The sequence below is a fragment of the Pseudomyrmex gracilis genome, unplaced genomic scaffold, assembly GCF_002006095.1.
Source record: "Pseudomyrmex gracilis isolate BER0280 unplaced genomic scaffold, ASM200609v1 scaffold_152, whole genome shotgun sequence".
Lineage (NCBI taxonomy): Eukaryota > Metazoa > Arthropoda > Insecta > Hymenoptera > Formicidae > Pseudomyrmex > Pseudomyrmex gracilis.
In genome coordinates, this window is record NW_018020736.1 from 207,401 (window position 1) to 235,301 (window position 27,901).

A 27,901-nucleotide genomic window follows, 5' to 3' on the forward strand; every position below is an offset into this window, starting at 1 on the left:
TATCGAGTATTCGACGAAATGATAATATTCAGGTCGTTCAACCGCGTACGTACATGCGTTCGTCGAGAGAAATTCATGAGGTTATACAAAAATAAACTACTACCGCGAGCGAAGCGTTTCGCAGCAATTTTATATATCAAAATAACAATGCATTTTGATCATACGACGCAGCATAAAAAAAAAAAAACCAATGGTTGCCAATTTAAGTGCGCGAATATATTTTTAAATTTATTAAGCCGGAAAAAATATTGCGAAAGCAAATTAGAGCAAACTAGAATATCGATGCGTCGAGGATATTACATTGTTACTGCGCGAACGCGTTGCGTTACATTAAATTACGAAATTCTCGAGTTTGATTACGTAGGGAAGGCGAATAACAGTAAGAGACGAAGACGTGAAATGCAATCGTACGCCACCGAGCCACTCCTAGTTTCAGCGTCTATATAGGTAAGCCACGTGTCGAGTTACTGGCATCGTGGGGCACACGCCACTTTCCCATTTCCATTGCTCCTCCTGTCCGATTTATCGTTAGACGCAACCGCGCGCGAGGTCATTCACACGAGATTCGCACGAGAACGCCCGTCGCGATCTCCGGTGCCGCCCTTTTATTGTTTTGTACAAAAAATTTGCTCGTTTACGAAACTTATGTTATTCTTAAACGCGCGTTATTGCAATCGAAAGTGGGAAACAATAAGAATCGTGAGAACGAATCGAGAGAACGACACGACGAAAGTGCGGAGAACATTCAGGGAAGATTTCTTTTTCCCCCCGTCTTGTGATAGCGACGGAGGATCTTAACGGCGGAGTTATCGCCATGACTTCCAATTCACGCTTGGCGATTCCTGAGTCTCAAGTAACTCCGGGGTGTGTCGTTTCACTGCGCACATCGCGCGCAAAAGGCAAACCTTGCATTTTGCAATTTGCGTCGCGCAACGCGGAAAGGGGTGAATCCGCCCTCGATGCGAGAGGGTTAGCGAGCGAGAGATAATACTGCAGGGACGCGGTTGCCATGGGAGGTACACTCGGAGGGTGTTTCGAGGGGTTTCCAGAGCAGTTTACGATGATGCCCTGGTCCTAAACTCCATCATCCTCCGTTACACGCGCGCGCGCGCGATGCGTGCGTGCACGCACGGTCGAATAAAGCGCGTTCTCGCGCGCACAAAATCGATCTCCCTCGTGTTACCTAACGGCTGTTGTTAGGCCGACCGACCGGCAAAGCTGAGAAAGAACCGGTATTATTGAAAAACTGGAACCCAGGAGCCGTCCGCGATTCGTTGGCAGAACACGCTCGAGAGAACTGAGAGCTTTATTACGCAATATAAAAAAAACGCGAAAAAAGTAACACGTTTAATTTCTTCAAATATCCCGATAGAAAGCGCGAATGCATTAATAAACGAGTGATATTATAGTTTGACGATACTATCAGCGATGGTAAGTATTAAATATTAGTTAGCTAATATTCTCGTTTCTTTGCTACTGTGGCACAATATCGTTTATATATTTAGATTTTCCATGGATAGTGCCCGCGTGTTTCGTGTGTCAGTGTCGTATGCGTGTGTGTGCGCGCGCGCGCGTGAAGCAGTTTACTGCGGACTATAAACGCCACGTCGAACCGTAATAAAGCGCACCGCCAGTAAATCCGGAAAAAAAAAATTTATCAAGCTACACCGTGTTTTCTAATAAAAACAGCGAAGACGAATTTTACGCGACGCAACAAACGGCCTCACACATAAAATTGCAAAAAAAAAAAAAAGTCTCGTATTTCGGCCATACGCTAATAATAATAAAAATAACGCAACAATAATTGATAAACGATACAATCGACGACGGCAGTTATAAAATTCGCGCGAGGAATGTATCGCTCCGAAATTTCGAACGCGCTAATTAACCGCGTCGTTAACTTCTTTAACTTCGGAAACCGTGCGCTGACAAGTCTTGACGAAATAAGCCGAGAAGGAGGAGGTTACTCCATCCGGGACAAAGTTGTTTGAAATCCCGCGCAAGAAGCGCGTACCCCAGTTCCAGAGGGGAGAATCGTCTCGTTTGCCTTACGAGTCATCCTTTCTTTCTCTGTTCCCACAAACAAGCGCCGAAATGGCAGGCAATTTGGAGAGGTCGAGGCCAGGTCTGAAGTCAAAGTTTGTTAGGAATTACGAGAAAGAGGGTTTGGAAGCGTGCATCACTTGTAAATTTTCTCCAAGAAGGCTTACTTTCCGCCATAATATAGGGGCTATATAATAGATTCGTGGCGGACACGATATTTTTCACTGTAGACACATGAGAAGGTTCGCTATTTATCAACAAATCGAGATAGCAATTATAACGACAAGCGTAGAAATGGAAATATAGCTGTTTTTATTATTTTTTTTATAATAATTTATTCACTTGTAATTTTATATAAGATTAATAATTCATTAGTATACTTTTTACTCAACTCGTTGATAATTCACATTTTATAATGCAAAACCTTGTCTGCGTTTGCATTTATAATATTTCATTGTTATTCATTAAAATAAATCGTTTTTTCATTACGAAATGTAATATAGAAATATAATTGATATATATATGTATATATATTTGTGTGTATAAATGTTATTAAACTGAATATAAGGGAAATAATTAAGGTCAGTAAGAGCCAAGTGAATGTATGGGAACATATTTTTAAAGCAAATTAATTATACATTGTAATCTATTATAATAAAATTAACTTCAATTAAAAAATCTAAAAAAACCGGATGCTCTTGGTTTGCATCTCGTATATACGATAGAAAAAATCTTCTCTCTTCATTATATTATACACTACTATATTCTACGAATTATTTCACGTATGTACATACGCGTATGTATATGTATATTACATATGTATATTCTTGATGCAATTAAAGAGAAGATTTGCAAAGTTTGCAACTTGCGAAATTCGCGGAAATGCTTGGCAGGTACGCAGGTTGCGCTATTTAAACAAAGTTGCACCGACGGCCTGAACTAATCCCGGAATAACGATTCGCTGTCCCTTTCGGGATTACAGTACTGCTCCGCAATATAGACGGATAAGGAAGAGTCAGTTAACCTGGATTAGCGCTAACCGACGTGCCGCTGTAAGCGAGCTTTACAGCGTCGCGTCGACAATTCGGGTTAACTAATCTCGAGTTAACGATACATATCCCGAGCCCTTTCCGGACTACAGCGTTACCTGATGTTGCAGGTAGACACGTTAGTTACCTAGGAGTTAGCGCTAATTGACATTCGTGCGAGAGAACTTCGCGGGACATTGGTCGAGGGAAAAGCCGCAAGAGAGTAAAAGTATTTCTCATTGCCGGCGCGACGTACGTGTATCCGCGTTACGTACACATACCGTGCGTTTGCGTGCGTGCGTGCGTGCGCAAGAGAACACGAACACACGTACACACACACACACACACAAACACATACACGTAACCGTCCGGTATTGATTTCCTCTCGTATTTGGGGTAGGACGACAGTGTTACACGATGAGATGCGAAAGGATTTCGCCGGGGGCGTTGCTTATGCGTGATTTAGGCTCGTCGAAAGGACGGTTCTCTCAAGCGAGATATTAATTCCGCGAGTTTCTACGATGAGATTAAATCTGGCCACTATATATATATATATACACATATATATAATCATATAATATTGATTTATATATATGTACCATCATCAATCAAGTTATTGTTTGCGTCTTGCTTGTGCACGTGTGTTCGCAAATTCGTTTAGAATTTTATATTCATCTCTGTACGTGTTATATATAGCGCGGTTTTATTATATTAAAGAAAGACAGAAATATTTACGTTTCACTTTGCGAAGCAATAAAAAAAAGTAATAATTCGACGACCATTTTGCATGTCGTAATCATCGATTGATCACTCCGCGAATATATATAGTCGCGAATGTTTCGCTCTCATGAACAAAGCGTGCGCATCGGTAAGCGAAATCTTCGCCGCGTGTCATCATATAAGCAATTAATTACTCACCTTAATGTGATAGGAATTCAGCTTGGTTCGCGGTAGACTGTTGAAAGCGCTAAAGTCCAAGCGACGGGAAAATATGCCGTTGGCGCCGCAACTTTGTCTGCAAACAGATAAAACGAAAATTTACAACAATCACGTTTATTTAGTTTACACAAGATACGAAACACACACTACGAATAACACAGCATCTATATTTATTTTTATCCCTCTCTAATAAATTCTCATTTTAATTTTTATACATCGATGCTTTTGTTGCCGGTATACGGAAACGACATTGGTATAAAAATATATGCACCGTCATTACAATCGTGAACGAACTCTTTAAAAGAGCTCCCGCGACAAACAAGTTCGTGTTCCAGTGAATTTTTTTCGCGATTCATAACACACAACCTCCGGACCCCTCTCTTGTCCCTTGACAACCAAGGACGTACGACCCTCGTTGTGCTTTCCTTTATGCATGCGCGACGATGAAAGCGGTCACGAAATATTTCTACGTCGTATCCCCGCGCGTTTCTGTGTCCATTTTTATTCAGTCCTATTTTTCAATCGTTTCAAAAAACCTTCAGGATTAAGTTTCGCGCTCAAAAGAACGCAATTAACCTAACCTTCACGCAAACTATTCATCAAATTGAGGTAGATAAAATACGAACTTTTTCATTTTATACAAATAAAAACTGATTTACATGTTTTTAAATTCTTCACGAATTTCGTCGTTTAAAAAACTAAAAACAGAGAAAATCGCGTCTCTCTATATTTATATTTTGTCAGTTGTTTACAAATCTCAAGTCAAGAATTTTTTGTGTAATGGATTTATATTTCATCAATTAATGTCTCTCTGTTAATAAGCATAAATAAATCAACAGTCCTCGTCTGATTGCATATTCGTGACATCTGCGAACAAACACTGGCTTCTCTGTTGCGCAACACATTTGACATAACACGAATCAATGGCGCTCTGACTACGACGATGTAGGAGAGATTCTACTACAGGCGCGGCAAATTAAACCGATAAAACGGAACGACAACAGGCGCCAGCGAGGTGGCTTCGCTCAGGATACTCGGTGCGCGCGCACGAGAGCGAGAGTCAAAGAGAGAGAAAGAGAGAGAGAGAGAGAGAGAGAGAGAATGAGAGAGAGAGAGAAGCAGAGCGGGAATCACAAAGACGTCCATAAAGGTCGGAGCTGTGCAACATTGTTGCGTCACCAGGAAGACGAGCAGGCGAGCGTGCGATAGGCGTCAACACAGCAGCGAGAGAGAAGTGGGGAACTGTCCGCGACCTTGGCCTCCACTCTAGCGAGAACGTCCCTCTATCGTCGCTTGTGTGTTGGTTGTGTTTGGCAATGGCAGCCGAGGGTCACGAAAATATTGCGCACCGTCGGAGACAAACGACGCTTTTCGAGGGTTAGTTGTGCATTATGCACCACCTTCGAGTTAGCAGATTCCCGTTATCGAAAAATATGCATAGTGGTTTTTATTGTGAAAAAAAAAGCGTTTTTGCGTCACGCACAACGGAAATTTTTAAACGCCATAAATATATACGTCGTATTCACTATGTTGCTCAGATATTACGCAATATGTTTATTCAGATGGTTTACTGATGTCACGGGTCCTGGCGCGATTATTATTATTCTCCTAAGTTTAGAATCTACTATATTCGTTTAAGAGATCGTAGACCGGCCAAGCCTTGTGTATTCTCACTCAATAAAGAGTCGAGATAAATTTTAAATAGGCCATTTGTACCTATTTACGAGTGTCAAAAGTAAATTTAAAATTAGTCAAAACAACTTATCTCTTTCTAAAGAGACCAAATAAAGAACGCTCTCCAAACCGATTGCAATTTAATCTCTAAGATATCTAACAAGAAAAAAGCAACTCGTATCAGTGAGATACATAAAGCTCTTTTTTCTTTTTTTAATTGTTTGTATAAAATTTCTTGGCGTCAGACGTACTTCTATTTTTAGCTGTCACAACACGGCAGCAAATAGCATAATAGCATATTTTCGAGTGTCAGTTGCAGATAAAAAGCGCATTGCAAATTTGTGTTATCAAGCACTCTGTTATCTCGCATCGAGTCTACTCGATCCATTGTCACGGTATTTAAGATCTTCATTAGAGCAAATGATAGAATATATCGGTTGCACTGAGCGCGCGATGACTAACGTCGTTATGTAACATGTTATGAAAACACAGTTGCGACAGACACGTATAGCGCGCCTGCGCGTTCGAAAACGTTCACACGAAGTAAATAACGCTGTTTACACCGCATTACTGCGATTAGTCAACAAAAGTAGACGAGAGCCGATAAACGGCGAAGAACGCGCGCCGTGGCGCCGCCGCTCCTTTTTTTTTTTTTTTTTTTTTACGCCGCGTGTTGACGCGTTTGGCAACTCGCGGATACTCGCGCCTCGTTGAAAACACACGTGAGCAGTCGCACGACTCGCCAAGGAAGTTATTATCAACAACGATCGCATTATGCATGCTGTCTGTACAGCTGTCGAAATGAATAAAACCTATGCGAAGAGAGAGATTTTATATCAAAATAGAAAATCACACGCGCGCGCACACACAAAACAACTTTTCTCATTCGAAATTCTGATCAGTTGAATAATTAAATCTTCAGACGTGTTAATTCCCGCGCCTCATACATTTTTGTGAGATTAATGTAATATTATTTACATATACGCTGTCCCGTGTGTCGCTATGTACGAATATTTTAAGTAAACACTGAATGCGTATAGATGAGAAAAAATAAAATAAAATCCTCAAAAAGCAGGAAGCGCGACGAGCGGCTGCGGGCCACTTTCGTTTTCAACGAAACATTTCCTCGCAGTCGACCGCGGAGACACCTACAAAGAAGAAAAAAAGAAATGGCACGCTTGAACTCGGAGAATAAAAATAAGAACGCGGCAGTAGGAACACGTGAAAGCCATTAAGTTGGACGTAACAGCGGCGAAAAAATAGTAGTCCGCAGTCCAATTTAGTGCGCACTAACCGGTTTCCGCAGTTAGCATACGCACGCACGCACGCACGCGCGCGCCACACACACACACACACACAACGATCGCGCGCTATCGGAGAATGGTATCTCTTTGCCGCGCGCGCTGATGCAAGAAAGTTATTATCTAACCTTGACGTGACGCTTTGCACATACCGGGGCCTCCAAATTCGCGAGCACGTGAGCATGTGAGAAAAATACCGTGAAATCTGCTTGTTATCTCGTAGTGTGCGCAGTGACGCACAAACCGCAGCATCAACAACACGAGGTGCTCCGAAATCTCTCTTTTTTTTTTTTTTTTTTTTCTAGTATTTTTAGTGCAAAAATAACTAGCGAAATATTTTCGAGCGATATATCGCGATATACGTAACCGCGAGACGATCGAATGTCGTTCTCGAGTTTAACATTTAACTAGAACCGCAAAATACGCCTTAATCTCTCGCTACACCGAGAGAGAGATTAACAGCGATGTTCAATCTGTTTACGCGCATAAATCAGTTTTTGTTTAACGCTTGAAGATGAAGCGTATAAAATAAATATTTTTCAGTTCGCATATCAATGTTTTGCGCTCGCTGGAATTGAGCAGAGATAATTCTTAAAAAAAAAATGTTGGGTAAACATGAATAATAATAAATCGCGATACGACAGTTGAAAAACAACCGATTTCAACGTAAGGATCATGATTACTGTGTGTGTGCGTTCAGTTACGCAATAAATCAATAATATCTTTGTGGTGTACACATGTTCGCATACTATAAAGTATACGAAATATTGCTGTTAAATTAACACAACTTTTTATTATGCGTGTCTCGAAGAGCGATATCTCATAATTTGCACCTGCCTATTCAAACATCAACGTCGCAGTTTTAGTTAGAAACACCTGGCTGAACTCGGAGATATCGTGTAACGCCCCGCCGAAGTAAATGGCATCGTAAAATACAATACATATGATCTGTATGTCGCGCCCGCGTTACAGGATCTGATCTAACATAGTTGCGCAAACAGCAGGTTGTCGCGTACGAACAAACGGATAAGTTTTCGTAACCGAACACCGATACACAGTGTTTCGAGTCCGGTTGTTCGGCACCGGAGAGAGACAGATTACGTTCTAGGAAGTGTTTCATGTATACGTACACACATATACACAAAATACACACACTTATTCATACACCTCTCCCGTTCGCTCCGTCATCGTGAATGACGCGCTATCAAAGCGCGCTAAAGAGAACTTCTCCTTACACTCGCATCTTCTCGTCGCACGTGTTTGTTTCTCGAATTATCCAAGCGACTCACTGGCGATTTATTATGTCGGCGCGACCAAACCGATTTAGTCAGCGATTCCGCGAATTGCGCCGTCGGTTCGCGGTAATAATCGCGGCGTTGCTAGGTGCAGACCGGGTTCCCGCAAAGCTGGAAATAGCGCGCGAATAAGGCTTTGTTATCTCCATCTGTCTCTTTCGAGCTAACGTAACAACAGCGATAACGAATTATTAACGAATCGCCTCCGCGACCTCGATCGCGGTCACAGTCGTACATACGTGCCCCGTCGGGATTGTATATGTATAAATATTATGTTGCCGAGAATAATTCTCGTGAAGAGCGACACGCGTGTTTTTGCGCGATCGCGACGCAGATGCGCGCTCGCTATTATGCAAGCCCCGTCACGTTTATCGTCGACCACTCGACACTCTTGACCTATCGTAATACATCAAGCGATAATCTATCCTCTAATTCGTTATCACGGATTAGAGGCAATGATAAATATAATATGTATATTATGTTCGACATATATATATATGTATACATATACTCTCTGTCGCACAAAAATATTTAGACATCAGTTTCAAGTTCTTATATCTAATTAAATATTTAGATAATTAAAACATTCTTTATGACAAACTTTATGACAAACTTTATGACATGTCATAAAAGCATTTGTTTCTTATTATTTAAAAAAATATATAAGAAAATTTTGCATTTTTGTTAAGTACTAATTAAAACGCAAAATGCCACGAAACATTTTTTAATATCTTATATATTTAACTAAGGACGTAGAAAACGAAATTCGAAACTACAGTGATGTTCGAATATTTGTGCGATAGACCGTAACATACACATAAGCACACGATGACCTTGCTGACGGTTTCGACTCGATAAAATGTATGTAGGGGGGCTCGCCAGAGAGCCTCCAATGCGATCTGTTATTTTATTTTTTTTTTTTTTATTTTTTCAGTGGGAGGTGACGTTGCCGTTAGAACTATTTCTGATGATGTCATCGGGAATGTATAGCAATAAATTGCACGGAAAACAGCGCTGCACAAGGGAATATCGCGCGCGAGATTATTTCAGGCGACTTACGTCAGCGTACTTTATATCGAGTCTTAGGTGAGATATACTTTATGAAGGGGGAAAACTAAAACACACATGGTTTTCCGGCAAATCTATTTTGAAGTCCCTTTAAATTCAAATTATTTGTTTCTATTATATAAGATTTTACGCTCGATATTACGCTCGTAATCTCTATAATTGATGTTAATAAATTGGACATATGTCATTTTATTTGTTCTTTCGAAGAGAGAATCAAAGTAAAGATTGAAACGTTCCGTTATTTACAAAAAAAATCACAAATTTTATTTTTTTTTTAATTTAAAGATATCAGCGCGCAAACTCACATATCTGTTAGTATTTTTTACGGTAACTATTTTTCTTTTCCCTAATATCTGTTTTAGAAAATAAAACGATTCGCTATTAGATGTTTTTATCAATCATTGCGACTATAATTTGTGCACCATTTGCATTGCATGCAAGTTTAGGAAGTAGCGCTCGTATACAATCGAGACAACGAACGTCGCGTAAATTGACTTGAGTCATCGAAAAATATAGCGACGAGCATTGAAATCCGATATAGCGGATTTTTATAGAAACAGGAAACTACTATTAGATCACATCGGATTGAAACCTACACGTATATGTATTATTTACGCTTTATATTACTCTGTCGCGACGCTGACAAATTCATTTTGTTGATCTTATCGTATAAAAAAATTTGCTAAGTCCGAAACACACACAGTTACATCTTGGATTACATCAGGGATTTCTGTGCAAATTCAAGAAATACTCGAAATAGTTTTAAAGAGACTTAATTTTTTTTATCACTTTCGACTATAAATGTAAAAATCAAAGCGTAAGTGATTCACTCGAAAATATTGTCAAATAATAAGTAGTCGATACTACTTATTATTTATTTGATATAAAACATATGTTAAATACACAAATATAAAATAAAATCTGTTATCAGTCACATTCAAGGATAAGAGTCAAGTGCCTTTGTTTACAAGTAATCGTAGATTATAAAACGCTATCATTTGAAATATCTATTGATAGACGAGTTTGAAGATCTTGGCAATAAGAAAAACAAAATACTTCAATATTTATCCCATACATATGTTCCGTCAAATTTTGTTATTCTTTTTTCAAACTATTTCACAAAATTTTTCAACAAAAACAAAACAATGGTTTCACGGTGTATTTTTTTTTCTTTTCGTTTCACACACATTTTTCAAAGCGGGATTGTTTACCGGTTATTTTTTACGATGATCTAAAAACAAAAAAAGACCAAATCGACAGAAGCGAAAGTGAAACCGAAGAGCGAACCGACGGCTCTGTTCGTTTTTTTTTTTTTACTGGAGATATTTTTGCGCAGTTATATAGCCGATAACACGGTAGTAAAATTCCCTTCCGTCATCGGTTTTGCACATACATAGAACGACATCCGGTGTATGTGCACACCTACGTATCGGCCCAGTGATATCGCGCGCGAGCAAAACTAAGCGCCACTGGGCGTGTCACGAATAGCACACACTAGTGCCATATTCGTGCACGCACGAATGGGTGTATGGGTTTGTATACATTTGCGTGCTCGCGAACTCCGTCGTATTACTCATGCCAGAATGCAGAGCCACGGTAAATAAAGATCTCACGCGACCGTGAAGAAGCTGACCCGATAAGACTTCGCCGAACATCTTCAAGGATGCGGAGATAAATTCTGCGAATTCGTTACTATTCAAACGCTAAGCGCGATAAAATCATACTTTTTTTTTTCTAGCGAGTAAACAAAGAGCGCAGTTGATGCATCAGGAAGAAAAACATCATCGAATCATTGTTGTCCGATAATAACAATGTATATTTAAAACAATGTTGTATTAAATACGGTATATAAGATGTTAAAAAAAAAAAAAAAACAAGATATATCGCAAAACATATAGCGCGAGTCGAAGAATAAAAATACTTGTTACTTGTTACAGAACAAAAAATCTTGCATCGTATATTACGCGTCCTATTAAAATAGTATCATTAATTTTTTTTGTTTATAGACTCGTCTGACAAGCTGTTGAAGCAAAACTCGAGAATTGTTTTTCTTTATTGAAGAATAACATAGTTAAGTGTAAAGAAATCTACTTTAGTAGTAGTCTTCCAAGAATCACACGTATAAAAAGCTTGCGTACACAGTTTACTTACTGATGTAATGTTGCATTTTTAATGAACAGTTCGTTTTCACTCCAGTGAACTTGTATAATTCTCTTTTAACACTCTTATCAGCATTTTCATGTGCCGTTCTTCGCAAAATTATTACAAAATCATCATGCACGATGTAAAACGATCCCGAAGTCGGTTTCAGCGGAAAGTCCATTGTCCCTAAACCGTGAAATTGACTCGCGCGCGATAAAATATAGTAACCGCCTTCTTCTTTTTCTCTATCCTCTTCCCGTTTCTCGTCTTTGTCAGCAAGAGCGAGGAGAGTCGCGAACGCGGAGACTCACGTTATTCGAATTACAGAGATCAAAGCACGCACCATGTCGTTCGTTAACATGCAAGAGAGAATAAAACAGGGCACGCTGATGCTTATCTGTAAACCGAAAGCGTTCATAAGGGATTAGCTGGTAACGAGATGGCGTGAGAGAAGAGAATAGGAGATAAGGGATCGATGTAGGTAAGGCTCTTGATGTCTTGCAACCCCGTGATGTCCTTGAGTGACGCGGATAAGATTCCTGAATTCGCTTCACGAATTACTTACGAAGCACGTGAGGATCTTGCTAAAGACGAAGAAGCCAACCAGCTGCCACGTGCAATTTTCACGGACGAGGAACAACGCGCTTCTCGTACGTGCGCCTACGTGGCGCGTATGATGAAAAGGAATATTCTGCGACTCGGGGCTTAAATCTCCCTATAAAGCGGGTCGCAGGTGTGCGTTAATGAGTCGAGCAACGATAATAGAAGCGACAGCAGACTCGCCGGAGAACAGACACAATGGACCGAACAACCGGACGGTCGGTTTTACTTCTTAGCCAGTCCGTGTCGCGTGAAAATTTGTACAAGCCGCTTCTCTTCTCTTTATCACTTAACCAGTCCTGAGAAACTTGCTTCACACGAAAGCATTTCACATTCACGCACGCCTTTCCCACATTCACGAAGGCAGGAAAAAAAACCGTCGCGTGTCTAATTAACCAAAAAAAGAAATATGACAAGAGTCAACAGAATTGACTTATATAATATTAGAATCCTTTTAATGACCAGTCAAAATATACTCAATTTTATACCGGCTCTTATATTTTCTTTCTTCTCTTTAAAAACGTAAAACAAATCAACATTTACACCTACGTAAGCACTTTTCTTCTACTTCTTACGGATTCCTCAAATATACGTTTTAAAATTCGCTATTCTCTTTCGACTTTTTTTCTTATCTCTTATTTTGTAAAACAATTTAAAATATCACCGTATCTGTAACTAATCGTTCTATCAATTTGTCATATCAAATATAAACTGTGCAAAGTGAGGAAGAGGTTTCCCTTGTCAGAAATAAATTCTTCTCATAAAATACAATTCTGAAATAGTGATAAACATATTATAGATAAGCTTAGGACCAATCGAATCGAGGACCGGTTCTTCCGAAGCACTGCGATTTCTATCTATTAATAGACGTCATAAACATGGCAGACTGGCGATACGAGGAGGCAAAGAAAAACAAATTTCATGGATGACAGCCACGAGGAGACACTGATGGCCGCCGCCGGTTGCCGGTTACGTGCGTCGAATCACGATGCAGAGAATCCCCTCCGGTGCATTTGTCCGAGAGCGCCTGCATGTTCCCGATTTAATTGTATGCTAATGCCGCGCTCGATCCGAGCGTGAAAGCCGTATCTGCTAAAGCCTCGCGTCCGTTAATTAAACCAGGACGATCGAGAGACAAGGAGTTTTGTTGTCGCATCTATAATCTCGCCAAGTACATCATTAATTCAATTTATAAGCCACCTCATGCGACGAATATGAAAATATGAGATCGTGCCATCTTTTTGAAATTTATTTTTCGCGCGATTTTCAAACAACATCAACTTCATTTTTATTTTGAGAAATTTTGTTTCGAGTTCTCTCTCGATACGCGCGTGTAACAAAACTAAGAAACGACACCCGAGATATCGGTTTCGGTTTTGTCGCGTATCGCAGCAGCGACACGTGCCTACGACAAGCTCCAAACATGCTCGATATCACTCGTAATATATTTTCCTCCTCTCTCTCTCTCTGCGTCACGTGTCATGCTCCACGATATATCGTTAGGTAAGCCTGTGTGCACAAAGCCTGTCATCCCTCGCGGCTATCGAATTATCGAAGCGAGAATATCTCAGGTTCGAGCGAAGTACGAGGCAGAGAGAACGTCGCGCAAAGCACCGGCTGAAACTGTTTGTACACCGGAGGGAGATTCGTCAAACGCGTGCGCAAACACAGCAACGGACAGCAATCTCACTCAATCTGTGTTTCGTTCGAAATTCTGTCCGAGCAAAATCGGAGCTTTTGTCGCTGACACAAGAGTCGTCTTTGAGGGTCAATGTCATCGGCACGCTATATCGATGGCGAGAGTCCGATGGGCGATGTGCTTGGAAGAGTGTGATTTCGGGTGTCACGTTCAGGAACGCAACACTCTTCCCTCTTCACTCACTTCCCACTCACTTCCCCCTTCTCTCTTTGCTGAGAGAACGTCACTGAATTGTTGCATTGCTTTGTTCGACGAGCATTCGGCTCGTCAACAAAGCCATCATCGGTGAAACGAGGGAGAAGAGCGCGACAATCGTGGAAAACTGCATTTTATTGTGTTATGGTAATACAAAACAAAGCCGAGACTTACTTAACTGTCAACAATTATGTGACGGTCTGAGCTGGAATTGTTTGTTGCAATTAAGATAAATTACTATTCCGCACACGCGTTTTGATGTAGTTTCGTAACGTAGTTGTGTGATTTTCGTTGTACTAGTTGCTCGAAATTTTCAATCCGATTGAATATCACGTGAAGACTCTCGATACGCAGTTTTCTCGAATTTACACGTAGATTTAGACGAATCGTGAAAAAATTGTATTGCGAATAACCACAACCGAGTATCGGTGTGGAAACTGCACCGGGAGAATATCGTGGCGATGTCGAGAGTACAAGAGCCCATCCAATAAACCGTAATAGAGTCGACGGATAAGGAGTTTTTTTTTTTTTGTCGCCAGGACACGTACGCGCGTGAGAAAAAGGAAGTCGAACGTTCGTGTAAGAAGGTCCTTGTAAGCGGACTTATCCCCGACGCGCGATAACGGACGCCGAATGAATCTCGCCAAAGAGAGAGGATTACCTGAGAATTCGTCTAAAGGTTAATCTCTATCCTCGACTCCGCGCTTGTACGCGGTTATACAGCACGTAGAAACTGCCGTCTTCGGATTATGCTCACGTGCTCCAGAAAGTACGAATTTTCGCTAGATTTTCGTGGAACACAAGCGCGATTGTAATCGCGATTTCACTTGGAATAGTTTAATAGAAATTCTCATTACCTACCTACGAGCGTACGTTACTGATAAGTTCGCTTTCATCCACAGAATTGATGTAACATTTCTTAATTCAAGATCGTCTTGAATTCAGATGCTCCATGCCCATAAAACTCGCGCAGCATCTTAAATTGAAGATGATCTCAAACAGAAGAACGAACTAAACTGATTAAGAACTAGCGTTTGTTACTGTAATATAATCAAATAGTGCATCTCAAAATCATCTTCTGAGAAATTGTCAAATAACATAGATTAGGTAACACGTTATGAAAGTCAGCAATTGTTAAAGAACATTTTCTGCGACGGCCTACAATGTAATATCGTCGCTCGTCCGTAACTCCGTTAACATAATATTATGTAACACCTCAAATTCTGAGCCATAATGTAAGTAGTGCTCGTTTGTGCACGGCGGACTTAACTTGATATCCTTGACGTTATTAAAAAAAAAAAAAAAAAGACTTATTATAAATATGCATTAAAATAATATTGAAAAGTTCTCCGAGATATCTCTTATCGCGAGTGTACGTCAAATATTTCTTATCTAGTGCAAACACTGTATTTAACTTATGCACTCAACTTATACACAGGTACGACAAAGGTACGTACGCATTTGATAACGTGTCTTATTCCGCAGAAGATAACTTTGTGTATGTGGAAAATAATATGTAGCGAAGAGAGAAAAAGATAGATATAACAGAAATGTCATTCGAGTAAAACTATCTGATTTAGTTGTGTGACAGATTTTTCCGACGCGCGTACTCGAAAAATAAAATACGAGCGCGGTTGGTTCATGATCATTAGACAAACTATTACAAAATACATATATTACCAAACACCCCCGATAAACCAGCATATAGAGCATGCAGACCGCTTTATATTTGTTACACACATACACACAAAGAAAGAAAAAAGTGACAAAAAGGTGCGGAAACATTTTCGCAGCCATAATTAAACGTAGCTGCTAAAACTTTCTCCTATTTTCCGACGCGCGTACCTGCGAACTATGTATACGAGCGAACATTGCAACTAAGGAAAACCGAGGAACGGTTTCTCTCTCTCTCTTTCTCTCTCGCTTCTTAGAGGAAGCAAAAACACGATGTTAACAAACCAATTAGCAGTAAACCACCCCCCAGGTCTACGGTAATTCACACACTCTTGTAGATGTACTTACGAATACATAGGAGACGGTAAATGTGTGGTGGCGAATCTCCTCGTCTCGTTTCTCCTTTCCACCTCGTTCTTAACTCTCACCTTCGAGAAATCCGACGAGACGGATAATGTGGCAACGCGGGGAAAAGCGAGGGAAGAGCAGGCGGAAGAAGATGCGCGCGCGTTCGAGCGGCCGAAGATAACGGGATCGCGTAAATAAGGATTCCCGGCGTTGCCGGAGAACGAACCGACTCTGAAGCGAGCTTTGGGTCGTTGATTTAGTCGGCGAGTCGTTGCATGAACGCGATACAACACAGCGATCAAACATGTTTGCGAGAAACATCCCCCAAGCTCCTTATCGCAACATCCGCTCGTAGCGAACGACTTCGCGTCTCAAGTAAAATGGAATATAAAGGAGTCGCGGGAAAAAAAACAGGTGCGGATGAAGAAGAAGCGGAAGAGAAGGAAGGAGCGCGCGAGATTGAGATTTAACTAGTGACGGGGAGTGGTTCCTGCGGGAAAACTTCTTTCGCATCATCGAAGAAGCTTTGGAATATACAAGACCGTCTGCTTTCCTCTCGGGAAACGAAAACGACGAGTTTGCGACGCGGTACGCTGCGTCGCGATTGCCGAGTCTGATGATCATATATATTACCAGGTGTCCTTTCGTTGAAGATTTCTCGATTTTTGATTGTAGGTACGCGTAAAATATTTACGCGATGCATATATATATATATATATATATATATATATATATATATCGATATGTTTATTTATTGACTCACATTTGTTGGTTGAAAAATTAAGATAACAACATCGCAGAGAAATAGTATAACTGGCTTTTGAAGCACATTCAATATATTTTTATCAACTTATAAAGAACATGATATTCTGTATCGAATTCCATATTTCGTAACACGCTTGTGTAACATTATAATGCCGCAAAGCTTCTTCCTGTTTCTTTCGAAACAATAAAGGTCTTCGCCAATCTTTCACGAGAAATTCGAGCCCAGATCTAGTCGCGCAAGTCAGCACGACTTATGATCGTCAAAAAAAAGATCGTTATATTTAGCTGATCTTCAGGAAAAGTTCTGCTGATGTGATTTCCCGTGATATCAATCATAAGACAAAATTTCTGACTGCTTTTTTAGTTCCATATGTATTATATACGTTGCTCGTTTATTACATTTAATCTTTAAAAGACCGGCATTTTTTCTTTTTTTTTTTTTGAAATCTTGTATTATTCATATTTTTTTAACATTAACTTACATATTAATTTTGTTTTATTTTATTTATATTTTATTATACTGTATATTCTAGTGTGTTATTTAGGTTTTGTAAAGTCTTACATTTATAGAAAATAATTTTTTTATATATTCTGCGCTTGCGTTAAAGTGCATCAAACTTTAAGTGTTTCTTTTTCTCGTTAATTGAGATGAGAGAGGATGAAATTTCGAGAAGCGCGCACTTAACAAAAGCGGAACACAATTTTCTTAATTACCGCAATTCGGCAAGTCGACCGAAAACGTGACACCGTTTCCGCCGTAATATCGCCCCGTCACACGTCGAGCGAGGTTAACGCAATTAAACTCACCCGAGGGATGTAATTTTTAAGTAATCACCGTCTCCAAAAGTCAAGAGCGCGTAAAACTCTTCAGTTGAGAAAAAAGAGCACCTATTTAGTTTATTACCATCTTGAGAGACTTATCGTTTCTATACTCTGACACACAATTTTGATAATTTACGTGTCAGACTTGGCATTGCAAATTTAATTTGCTTCCTTTATCTCTTTATACATCTAGTTTACAAAAATATACTTAAACCGAAAAAATTTTAAAAATTTTGATTTCTGAAAATAAAACGCAAAATCAAGAAGTGTTACAAGAGAAGTGTGATATTATTATTTATACGCGAGTCGTTGGTCTCGTATGCTTCAAGAGTATATCTATTTTGTTTAAATATACCCTGATTTTGTTCTAACGCAATTTGTATTCATGGCAATCTCATTATGGGCTCTCAAAATGCAAGCTAGAGCTCGCCGACGCGATAAAATTTCGCCTTCGCGAAAAACTGCGCCGAAACGGTAGGAAACCGTGCGAAGAGGCGCGTGGAAGAAGTACAAAACAGAAGAAAGAGGACAGAAACGCCTCGACTGCAGTTCATGAATGTTAATGACGTACGAGTAGGCGCGTTTCTCTCTCTTTCGACTCCCAACCACTTCGTACAATCCATACATATTTGCATGAATTTGGCAAACAGCTCGTTACGAATGCGACGAATGCCGCGTAAGCGCGCGAGAACGTGCAAACGTGAGCGTGAGTGAGTGAGTGAGTGAGTGAGTGAGTGAGTGAGTGAGTGAGTGAGTGAGTGAGTGAGTGAGTACGTGAGTGAGTGAGTGAGTACGCGCTCGCATAAAATACACGGCGTGTGTATGTGCGTTTGGGTCAACGTGTGAAGGCCGTTCGGCGCCTCGCGAACGCGTCCGAGAGTTGAATGCGAAACGGAATTAATTTTTGACTAGTAATTACCACTCCTTGTCACGAGCCTCACCCAAAAATTGTTGACTGACATCACTTATGTTTTGACCTTCACAAAATGACTCTTATGTGTCAAAAAGAAAAAAAACATCTCACATACTATGTCATTCTTGACAAAACTAGCTTTTTTCTTCCTCATACGATATATTATCTAGACGTATATTGAATAACGATTCCGTTTTATATTGTCAGGTTTTTATTACGGTATTTCCTCGCTATATTTGATTTATTAAAACATCTGATATTTCTAAACGTTTAGATCATACTTTTTGTGTGCGATTTTTTTAATTTACACTTAATCGTGTAATTAAAAAGTTATATACATCCAAGAAAATTTCGGTCGTCACTAACGTATGCTCACGCGACAAACTATGTGAGCTGACAATTTGCTGCGTGAACAGCATACGCTTCTTGGCGACTGTTGGATGAAAGTTTACGACAGCATGGACTGAAAGTTTAATATTCTTAGATGTAACTACGTAACTTTTTAATTATACACCATTATTAATTTTATATTAAAAACGCACAAAAGTTCGTATGATCAAAAACGTTCAAAACTAATTTTGAATCTTCTTTAAATAATTTTACGTATCAGCCATGCTTGGTTCTTATTGATTTTCTTTCGTTAATTGCTCGAGATATAAATGTTGAGAAAAAGAAAAGAAAGTAAACGTAGAAAATGACTACTAAATAACTAATAAAGAGACATATTGATCGTCTGGTTATAATTATTATACCAAGAAAATATTGACGTTTCTTCTGTCAATTATAATCGATATTACTAACTGCGTTGCCTTTTTTTTTTTTTAATAATTGGAATGTCCACGTTGATGTGCTCGCGCAGAATATTTTATTCGGAAAAAAGTCACGAGACCGATAATAACGTGAGAATACTGTTGGATTTGCTGACGCGGCGGGAACAAGAGCGTATCTCTCTCCTCTTGGAGGGATTTTAATTAAGAGCAACTTCCAACTTTTCAGAAAAGAAATACGCGCGCGCGTGAGGGAGGAATATCTCGCCTCGTCGTCTTTAAGGCATCCTTGGAGCGTTCTCGGCTTCAGGGTCGGGGTTCAGGGTCAATCCCTAAACTCGTTGCTTCTCTCTTTCTCTCTCTCTCTCTCTCTCGATCCTCTCTTTCTTGATTCTCTTTCCCCGCGGCTCACTTCATCATTATTTTTTGATTTCTTTACAGGAGGAGATTCTTCCTCTTCTATTGCAAACGTATGCGATTATTATGAACAAGCGATATTACACGAGCGAATTTTGTCGATTCATGATGTTATTCGCGGAACGTTTTTATGCGCGAAAAAATGTTTTGTATGTAAACCGTAAGCACCGTTTACCGCGAAATCAACGTGTTGTTTAATATATCGCTGAAAATTGCACGAACGTGATCGTATACAAACGATTATCAATGATCGTATATTAACGCGACACGAACAAGCAATTCGTTTGTGGAGCGCAATCGACTGCGCGCGCGACTGTTAAATCCATACGCGTCCCGTTTTCAAGCTCGCAATTATAGACAGATTAATCGCGATCACGCGCATGTGATCAACTGCAATTTTGACTAAATACCTCTTTTCGTCCGCCATTCACTCGTGAATCATACAAATAACATAATGAAATTATAATCAATTTGAAACTTTTTTTCTATCAATTTTTTCTTACGTATTTCTCGTATTAAAATTGTTTCCACTGACGTACGATCGATCGCCTTTTGTTTCTTCGTTGAGTGTGTATATAATTGTTAATTAAATAATATATATATTACTGCAATGTAAACACATGTTTCTTTTCTGTGTATAAAAAAAAAAAACACATCTACTCAATGTAAGTCTTAACTCAATGTAATTACGCGTATTACAAAAAAGAAATAATTCACAGAGAGTATGAATGCGAGCGCTAGATAACTCGCAACCGGAGGAGAGAATTACACACACATATCTACACAGAAAATTATCGGCTATACGTTTTTCCAAGAAGAGCGATTCCACCTTCCCCCTTTATATACTCGCTGCTATCCCGATTTAACTGCTACGGACGTAATTTAAGATTATCTTATCGTTATCTGGTAAACTTAGACACACACGTGACGTTCTCTAGAAAGTTCATACATACACGTCCAACACATTGCGATTGAAAAATGCATCGTATATTTGCGACGTGATTCCCCGCAATTTTTTCCAGTACGCGTCTCGTGCGTACGTGGCTCGCGAATTCAATGCGTGCATTGTTCATAAGGAAACTTTATACTACAATATACGAAGAGAAGCGCGAGTTGTGCTTGAAATAGAAAACCAACACGCGCGAGTGCGCGCAAATTAGAACAAAACCTCTAGCTCGCAAAATGTTTGTAATTGCAATTTTATAAATGTCTTTCACACATTTTTATCTCTTTCAACGCAATTTTGTAATACAATTCAATTTTAAAATTCATGAATGTGTGCGTTTCATAGTTGTTAATTCGATCATTGTTTGCTCTGTCTTTTTAAACGCGATGAATTTTTCATTCGCTTTTCTTTTCAGAGTTTACACACGGTTTATATTAATGTCTTTGAAAACATTTTAGACAATTACACATCGTTCCCGCAACGATGTTGTTTATAGTTTTTGCGAGCGTTCGTATACATCGTCGTTATGTTCGCAGAGCATAACCGAGTCATGAAAAAAACTAGGAGAAAATCGAAATAAAGATGAAATTTATATACGCTCGCGTATAAAAAAAAAAATCCTGGCTCCTGTATACGTCTCCCCAATAAATATTTACGCATGAAAGATGTCGCGCGAGAAAAACTTTCGCGTAATATGCTTTTCAGAAGAGTAAAACGTCTACAAATGTGCCGTGTGTGTGTGTGTATGTATGTGGGAATGTTTTTCGTACGATTTATTCGTGGTTAAAATCCAAGCTCGTCGCGCACCACACAGCAACTACGGGAATTTATAGATCGCGCTTTAGCTTCTTCCAAAACTGTTCGTAATAATAGCTAAAGAGAAAAGAAGGGAAAAAGAGGATAAAACCGATAAATTGGCGCAACATTTCCGAGAATAACAATCTTCGATTTTGTAACATCACGTATCATCACATTGCGATATTCTAAAACCTCGAACTAATCCCGTGTTGCGGTGACCATCCGCAAGATTTAGGAGAAAGATACGGAGCTCACGGTTCCGCACAGAACAAAATCGGAAATACGAATGTGTACACACACTATTTCTGAAAAACCGCAAAGGGGTGTGAATTAACTTTTATGCTTTGTGTTCATGCTTCCTTCTTTTAATTAGAGAACGTGAAACGCGACGACGAATGTACCAGAAGAACCTCGTAGGAATATCGTAACAAAGAAACTTCTCGCGGAAAATTTACGAACCTGCAAATTTTCACATCTTCGTGCTAAATGTAACGTAATTATATCGAAAATAAAAGTTTGTGTTTGATGTGAACGAGATCTCCATCTTATTATTTCCATATTTCAAAATGCGAAAAAAAAAATACTTCGACATTTGTAACAAGAAATTTTTGCGAAAGAATCTTCTGTTACATTTTTCCAAGAATATGAGAGAGAATTGCAACCCCATTGAAAGGTGTCAATTGAAACAGAGAGAGATCTTACCGGGACAAAAAAAATACGAGCAAAGTGTCACTTATCAAGAAGTCTACGGGCAATTTAACGCACCCGGATGCGGGAGTTAACAGAGAATTTTTTTTTTAGATGAAGCGAAAGGAACAAACGGGCAACCGAGCGCGGTTTTTAGTAGTATTCTCTCTCGGACGCTCTCTACCTCTTTAAATGCATCGGTGGTGGCGTGATTCCATGCTGTTGGCCTTGGAAGCTGCTAGAGCGTTCAAGCTCCTCCTCGCTCGGTGGCCCTGAGAAGGTGGCCACGGTCAAGGTTACAAGCATCTTTCTGTCCTCTTCTCTCTTTCATCTTTTTCTCCTTCTTTTGCCTCTTCCTTCTCGTCCCCTCAACGACCAACGTTAGCAATCAGGCGTATACACACACTCACGCACGGACGCACACACACGTATATACACGTACACACAGGAAGACAGAAAATCCCAACGGGTCTGCTGGCTACTCGCGCGTGACCGGCCTAAACTCACTCCCCGCTGCATCTTGTGCATGTGCACTCGCCTTTAGTGCAGCGCCCGGCTGCGCTCGAAACAAAAATGAAACCGAGACCTGCAACTTAGGACTCTACTAACGTTGTGTTCCAGCAATCTTCCCATCCGAATATATTACGAAAACGAGAAATATTCGAACATGCCGTATGCGCTCCTGATAATTTATCTGTAATTCTTTTGTTTTTACATCTTCTTCAAAAAGTCTTGTTAAATGTAACAACTCACTAAACTCTACTAAAAATCACGAGAAATTTTGAAATATTTTATCAAATTTGTTATAAAAATATCTATGCGTGTTAAAGTTCTTTAAAAAATTATGTAATGTAAGAAAAACAGATATGTGCATATTTCTCTTTATCTTGCATTCGTCACACACGCTTATTTTTATTTTTTTTTTTGTGAGTAACGGCTAGCGAGATATCGTGCGCGCGAGAGTGATATTTCTTAATCGAGCAAACGAACGCGGTAGAGGTCAGGTCTACAAAAATTCAACGTGCACAAGGCAAAGAAGAGTGTCCCGACCCGTTCGAACTGTAGGAACATAAACAGAAATAGGACAGGTTTCCAAGGCTGCATCTATATATAGGATGAACACCACGCGGGAGAGTATAGTGCGCGCGTACTATGGGTGGAGCTCTGTGTCGTAATCGTTGTGGTGCTCTCTCGTGCTGCCCTTCGTTTTCTCGCTCTTACCGGAGGTCTAGAGCACAACCTATACACGTAAACCTGGCCGCGTACACGTCTCTATAGAGACCGACCTACGCCTTGCACGACGGGGAAAACGGAGCAACACCGTGTTCATTCATGCCCCATCGAACGCGCGTCTAGAGAATCACTTTACCGCGGAACCGCATACGCGAACACTATCGACCTGTGTGTTTCGTTTTCTCTATAGACGACGACAATCGTTCTCTTATTTTCTTAGGGCAAAATACATACGCCGATCATAAACACGACGAGTTTGCCGAACAAAGAAAACATCTTGCTAAATTGTATCTTAAGGAAAAACACAAACAATCGTGTGGAACACAAAAGTGGCGTGTACGAAAACAGTAGAAATCATGTTTCGAAATAATTCAAAAGATTATAGAAAATTCAAATTATTGAATGTTTTTTTTTTTTTAATATAAATAGCAAGTAATCAATACTCGCGACCTGCAATACATCAAACATCGAGAAAAATTTTATTTTTAAAAATATGTCCGATGAATTTTACATTCAGTAAATCTTTTTTTGTAAAATATGATCAAAAAAATTTCAAGTATCTGCATAAAATGCCGCGTTATTATTACTAGAATATTTATTACACACGCGCAAACTCTTTCGAAGAAACAAAGTTCCGAATTAGTTTCTAACATTCCTCAAAAACTGATTTTTCCAACTTTTTACTTGTAATAAGATCTCCTCCTTTGAAGTGTTGTCGAAAAGTGTCATGAAGCCGCAAACCGCGCGAACAACTTCAGGAACTTCGCCAAGCGAGCGAACCGGTTTCCGCGCCCCTCTTACCAAAAAAATAACCAGCAAGCAACGATTAATATTAAAAGTCAGTAGAGCAAAGTATTCGGCGGTTTCGTGAAGTTTATCTTTCTTCCTCGTTTCTCGACAAATTTCTTGAGCATCGAATTTCATAGATGCAACGAATCGGAATCGATTTATCTCTTATACGACGAGTATAGAGAGATAACATCTAACGCACAACACACACTTATCGTTCCTCTTCATCTCTCAAATTATTTTCTACGTTCGCGCATTCAAACGTTAAAACAAGCAAAAACCGGCGAAACAAACTTTCAGAATTAGAGCTCTTTAACCTCCCTTTTTTTTCTTTTTCTTTAAAGTTTCCGCCTTCGTCTCTGGTTCTGGGAATCTTTGCCACATCATGTGAACACCATCTGCCGCGACAAAAGCCGCGCGCGTTTTCGTCTAAATATTTGGAGACCATAAAATGCGACAAGTGACAAACTCATAAAGGAAACGGGTGGATTTACTGCGGTTCGGTGGGACACGTCGTTATGTAACAAGGAATCAAGTAGCAAGTCGAAACCAAATTCAGTTTTGTATTGTTGCTGCGGATGTGTTCGAATGTGTTCAAGATTTATTTTTGTAACCCAACACGTAACAACGTATCGTAGAAAAAAAAAACGATACTTCTACGTGTGAAGCGTCTTGAAATTTTTTAAATTCTTTGAGTTTTGGAGAGAAAGAGAAATAATTGCGCACACACAACAACTGTGTAACCACTGTGCGATATTTTTAAACGTTCGGATGTTTATTAGTTCAAAGAAAAACCTGTTGTGTTCATTTTCTTCAACTGCCACGCCCAGTTTTAAAGCACCGAAATTTTGGTAACGATACGTCGAGCGTCTCTTGCGTTTTTTTTTTTTTTTTTTTTTTCAACTTTTACGTTTTATCCACTTCTACGTGTTTTCGAACGTGTATAAATTGCGTCGAAAGTTCTGGCGCAGCGTCTTCACGCGGTTTTCATTCTCACGCGTCTGCTTTAAGGTGTCATCTTCCCGGGATGGTTCACATCTACATATACAACAACATACGCGACGAAGATTCCAACGGAAAAACGACTCTCGCGGCGTGTTTCCTTTCATTTATCATTCTTATCCGAAGAGATTCGACTTTTCTTTCTATAGCGAGATTCCTTTCCTAATAGTACGCGTGAGACGCGATGCATTGTATAACTTTTTCGTTATCTCGCGATGCAGCTTTTGGTTTTAAGAGCTCTTAAAAACCATTTGTTTAACAATTCTACCAATAAATTTTTCATCGTCGAGATCAGTGAAGTATCAAATACCGATTGAATATTAAATGTAAATCTTAAAATTTGTATTTTTTAAAAGCATCAAAATCACACTGTAAAATCGTGAAAAAAAAAATACGTTACAAAAATATATCTAGTTGTCAAAATTTATTATTTTATATTTTTTTTCGGAGATATATTAAATGTGTGAAGCGCGTTAAGATGCGTCTAAGAACAAACATGATAAAACAATCTCATCAATATCTAGCGTGAAGATAAGGAAAAAGCACGTTGCGATTAAAAATGCGAACATTTATCAATAACAAAATTTAACCCTTCAATCGGTAATTGCAGCCAAAAGGCAATAAAGAAAATATCTTACCTCGCGCGATCGCTGAAGAAGTCGACCTTGCTCTTCTTTTTCATGATAGGCTGCGGCTGGTGAAGCGGGCTGACGCTGGGCTCGCTGGTGGCCGGTGGCGAGCTGGAACCGGTGCTGGACGATAGAGATCCGGCCCTGCCACGACTCGACTCGATCATCTGAGCCTCTGTGGTGCCACGGCCGTTGGTGACGTGGTTGGCGTGGTTGGGCGGACCGGCCGAGACGGCCAGACTCGGCCTGGTGTTTTGTCGATTGCGCCGTTTCTTTTTCTTCGCTTCGGTCTCGTCGGTACGATTGCCGGTCACGTTACCGAGACCGGGTGGCATCCAGTCAAGATCTTTCTTCAGATGGCCGCGGCCGCAGCGGCAGCCGCAGGCCTTGAACGCGAGATCGTAGCCCTTCTTGGTCCAGAGGTTCTGATGACGTTGACGCTCGGACCAGCTACGAGCACGGCCGCAGCTCTTCAGATACGTCAGTACCGTCTGTTCCCAGGCGTCGAAGCACTCGCGGTGCATGAACTGTCCGACTGGACAATTGTCGTTGTTGCAAGTGACCTTGACCGCGTCGTGCAGGGCGTTCAGACGAATAAGAGTGTCGCCCCGAAGACACTCACCGGTTGGTGTGCAACAGCGTGTCGTCTGGCTCGGACCAAGCAGGTTGTCCAAAGGATCATTGGTTCCACCACCGCCCCCGTTCTCCAGGAGGCCACCGCCGTGGCTGTTGGCGTGACGCCGCGGTGCCATAGGTCACTCAACTTACGTCAATATGTCGTGTAATATCTATAATCTCCTCGAGAGCGTCCTTGTTTGGCTTCGCGATAAATAGGTTATGGAGGTGTGCTTGTGTGCTGGTGGGCGAACGCGTGCGCTTTGTCTTTCTCTCACGAAGCTCTTTCTCCTACTTGTTCATCTTCGATCGACTAGCCTCACGCGAGATGAAAACACGATGATCACAGGCTCGACAAGTTCGCGACTTGATGGTATCAAGGCGCCGCCTGTTCCAAGAGTCAAGGTCATTCGCGTGTCAAAATCGCCGGTCGCCACAGGAGCACTGTCCCAAATACGGTGTAACGTTCTTCTTAATGTTTTTGACGACAAACTCTGACGCATCGAAGTCAAGGTCGCACTACTAGACCGCGTCGCGTTTAAAACAAATAGTCTGTGAAATGTCGCAAATTCCAGTTGCGCGCGAGATACGTGTCGCAAGCACTATCACGGCGAAATCCGCGTACCTTTCGTCTAGGTTCGTCGTTGAACTCGGCACGCACCATACGATGTTGCTCCTGCGCGCGCGAAGCGACGAGTGCGTTTCACTCGCCGGCTCCTCGAATGTCAGGGTCACCGGCGCCGGGTACGCGCCGCCGGCGTGCTACGCAATTTCCGATTACGAGACGAGAGAGAACACGCGCGCGCGCGCGCGTCGCGTTTCACGACGCGAGACGATTCGAGCCGGCACTAACTAGCGCGAGGATCTTACTTTATTAAGCGTCTACTGAAAAGATGGTTCCGCACAAACGTTTTTTTTTACACACATACGATACCGAGGCCTGTCTCTTCTACTACTCCCTTTTTCTCTGTCTCTTTGTATTATTTCTGCTCTCCCGATGAAACGGACGAGCCCACGACGAAAAACGCTCGCTCACACGTAGAGTGTACTACCCACTGAGAGAAACCGGCGGCGGCAGCGTGCCGGCTGCTGTGGCGCCGAACGCGGGCGAGCGCGAAAGTGAGGCCCCATTGGGTGAAAGCGAAAGCACCATGGTGGGGGTCACGGCTAGCGCGCCAATCGATGCGCGCCGTCGCATCCCTCCGCGTCGAGCGCACGCTGCTGCTACCTACGTGGTCCGCGTATCATTCCGTCCTGCTCGCTCGTTCGCGCCGGTTCCGTGCTACGCCCGTGTTATCTTCTCTCTCAGCGCGTGAGCCCGTCTCTTTTCATCCGCTGGCTGTGGCGACCGTCACTGCCGGCGTTGTCCCTTCTTGCTTCGTTTGTTAGCCGCGTCTCGCTCGCGCCCAAGTATAACCGATGCACGTATATGTATTTGTATGTATGTATGTATACGAGCGCGTTTTACTTTTCGATTCGAACCCGGCCGGCCGAGCAACCGCGCGCGAATAT

At 40.9% G+C, this 27,901-nt stretch overlaps 1 protein-coding gene across 1 annotated transcript in view; it reads right to left on the bottom strand.

The window, feature by feature from the left end:
• The window catches only part of LOC109857239 (headcase protein), a 116,125-nt gene extending 89,002 nt beyond the window's left edge, over nt 1-27,123 (bottom strand). Inside the window, exons 1-2 of the mRNA XM_020433386.1 lie at nt 25,784-27,123; nt 3,990-4,086 (exon numbers count right to left, since the gene is read on the bottom strand). Of these exons, the coding sequence (XP_020288975.1) occupies nt 3,990-4,086; nt 25,784-26,526 (840 nt within the window). The 5' untranslated portion in view covers nt 26,527-27,123. The remainder of the gene's footprint in view (nt 1-3,989; nt 4,087-25,783) is intronic.
• Nucleotides 27,124-27,901: the final 778 nt, after the last annotated feature.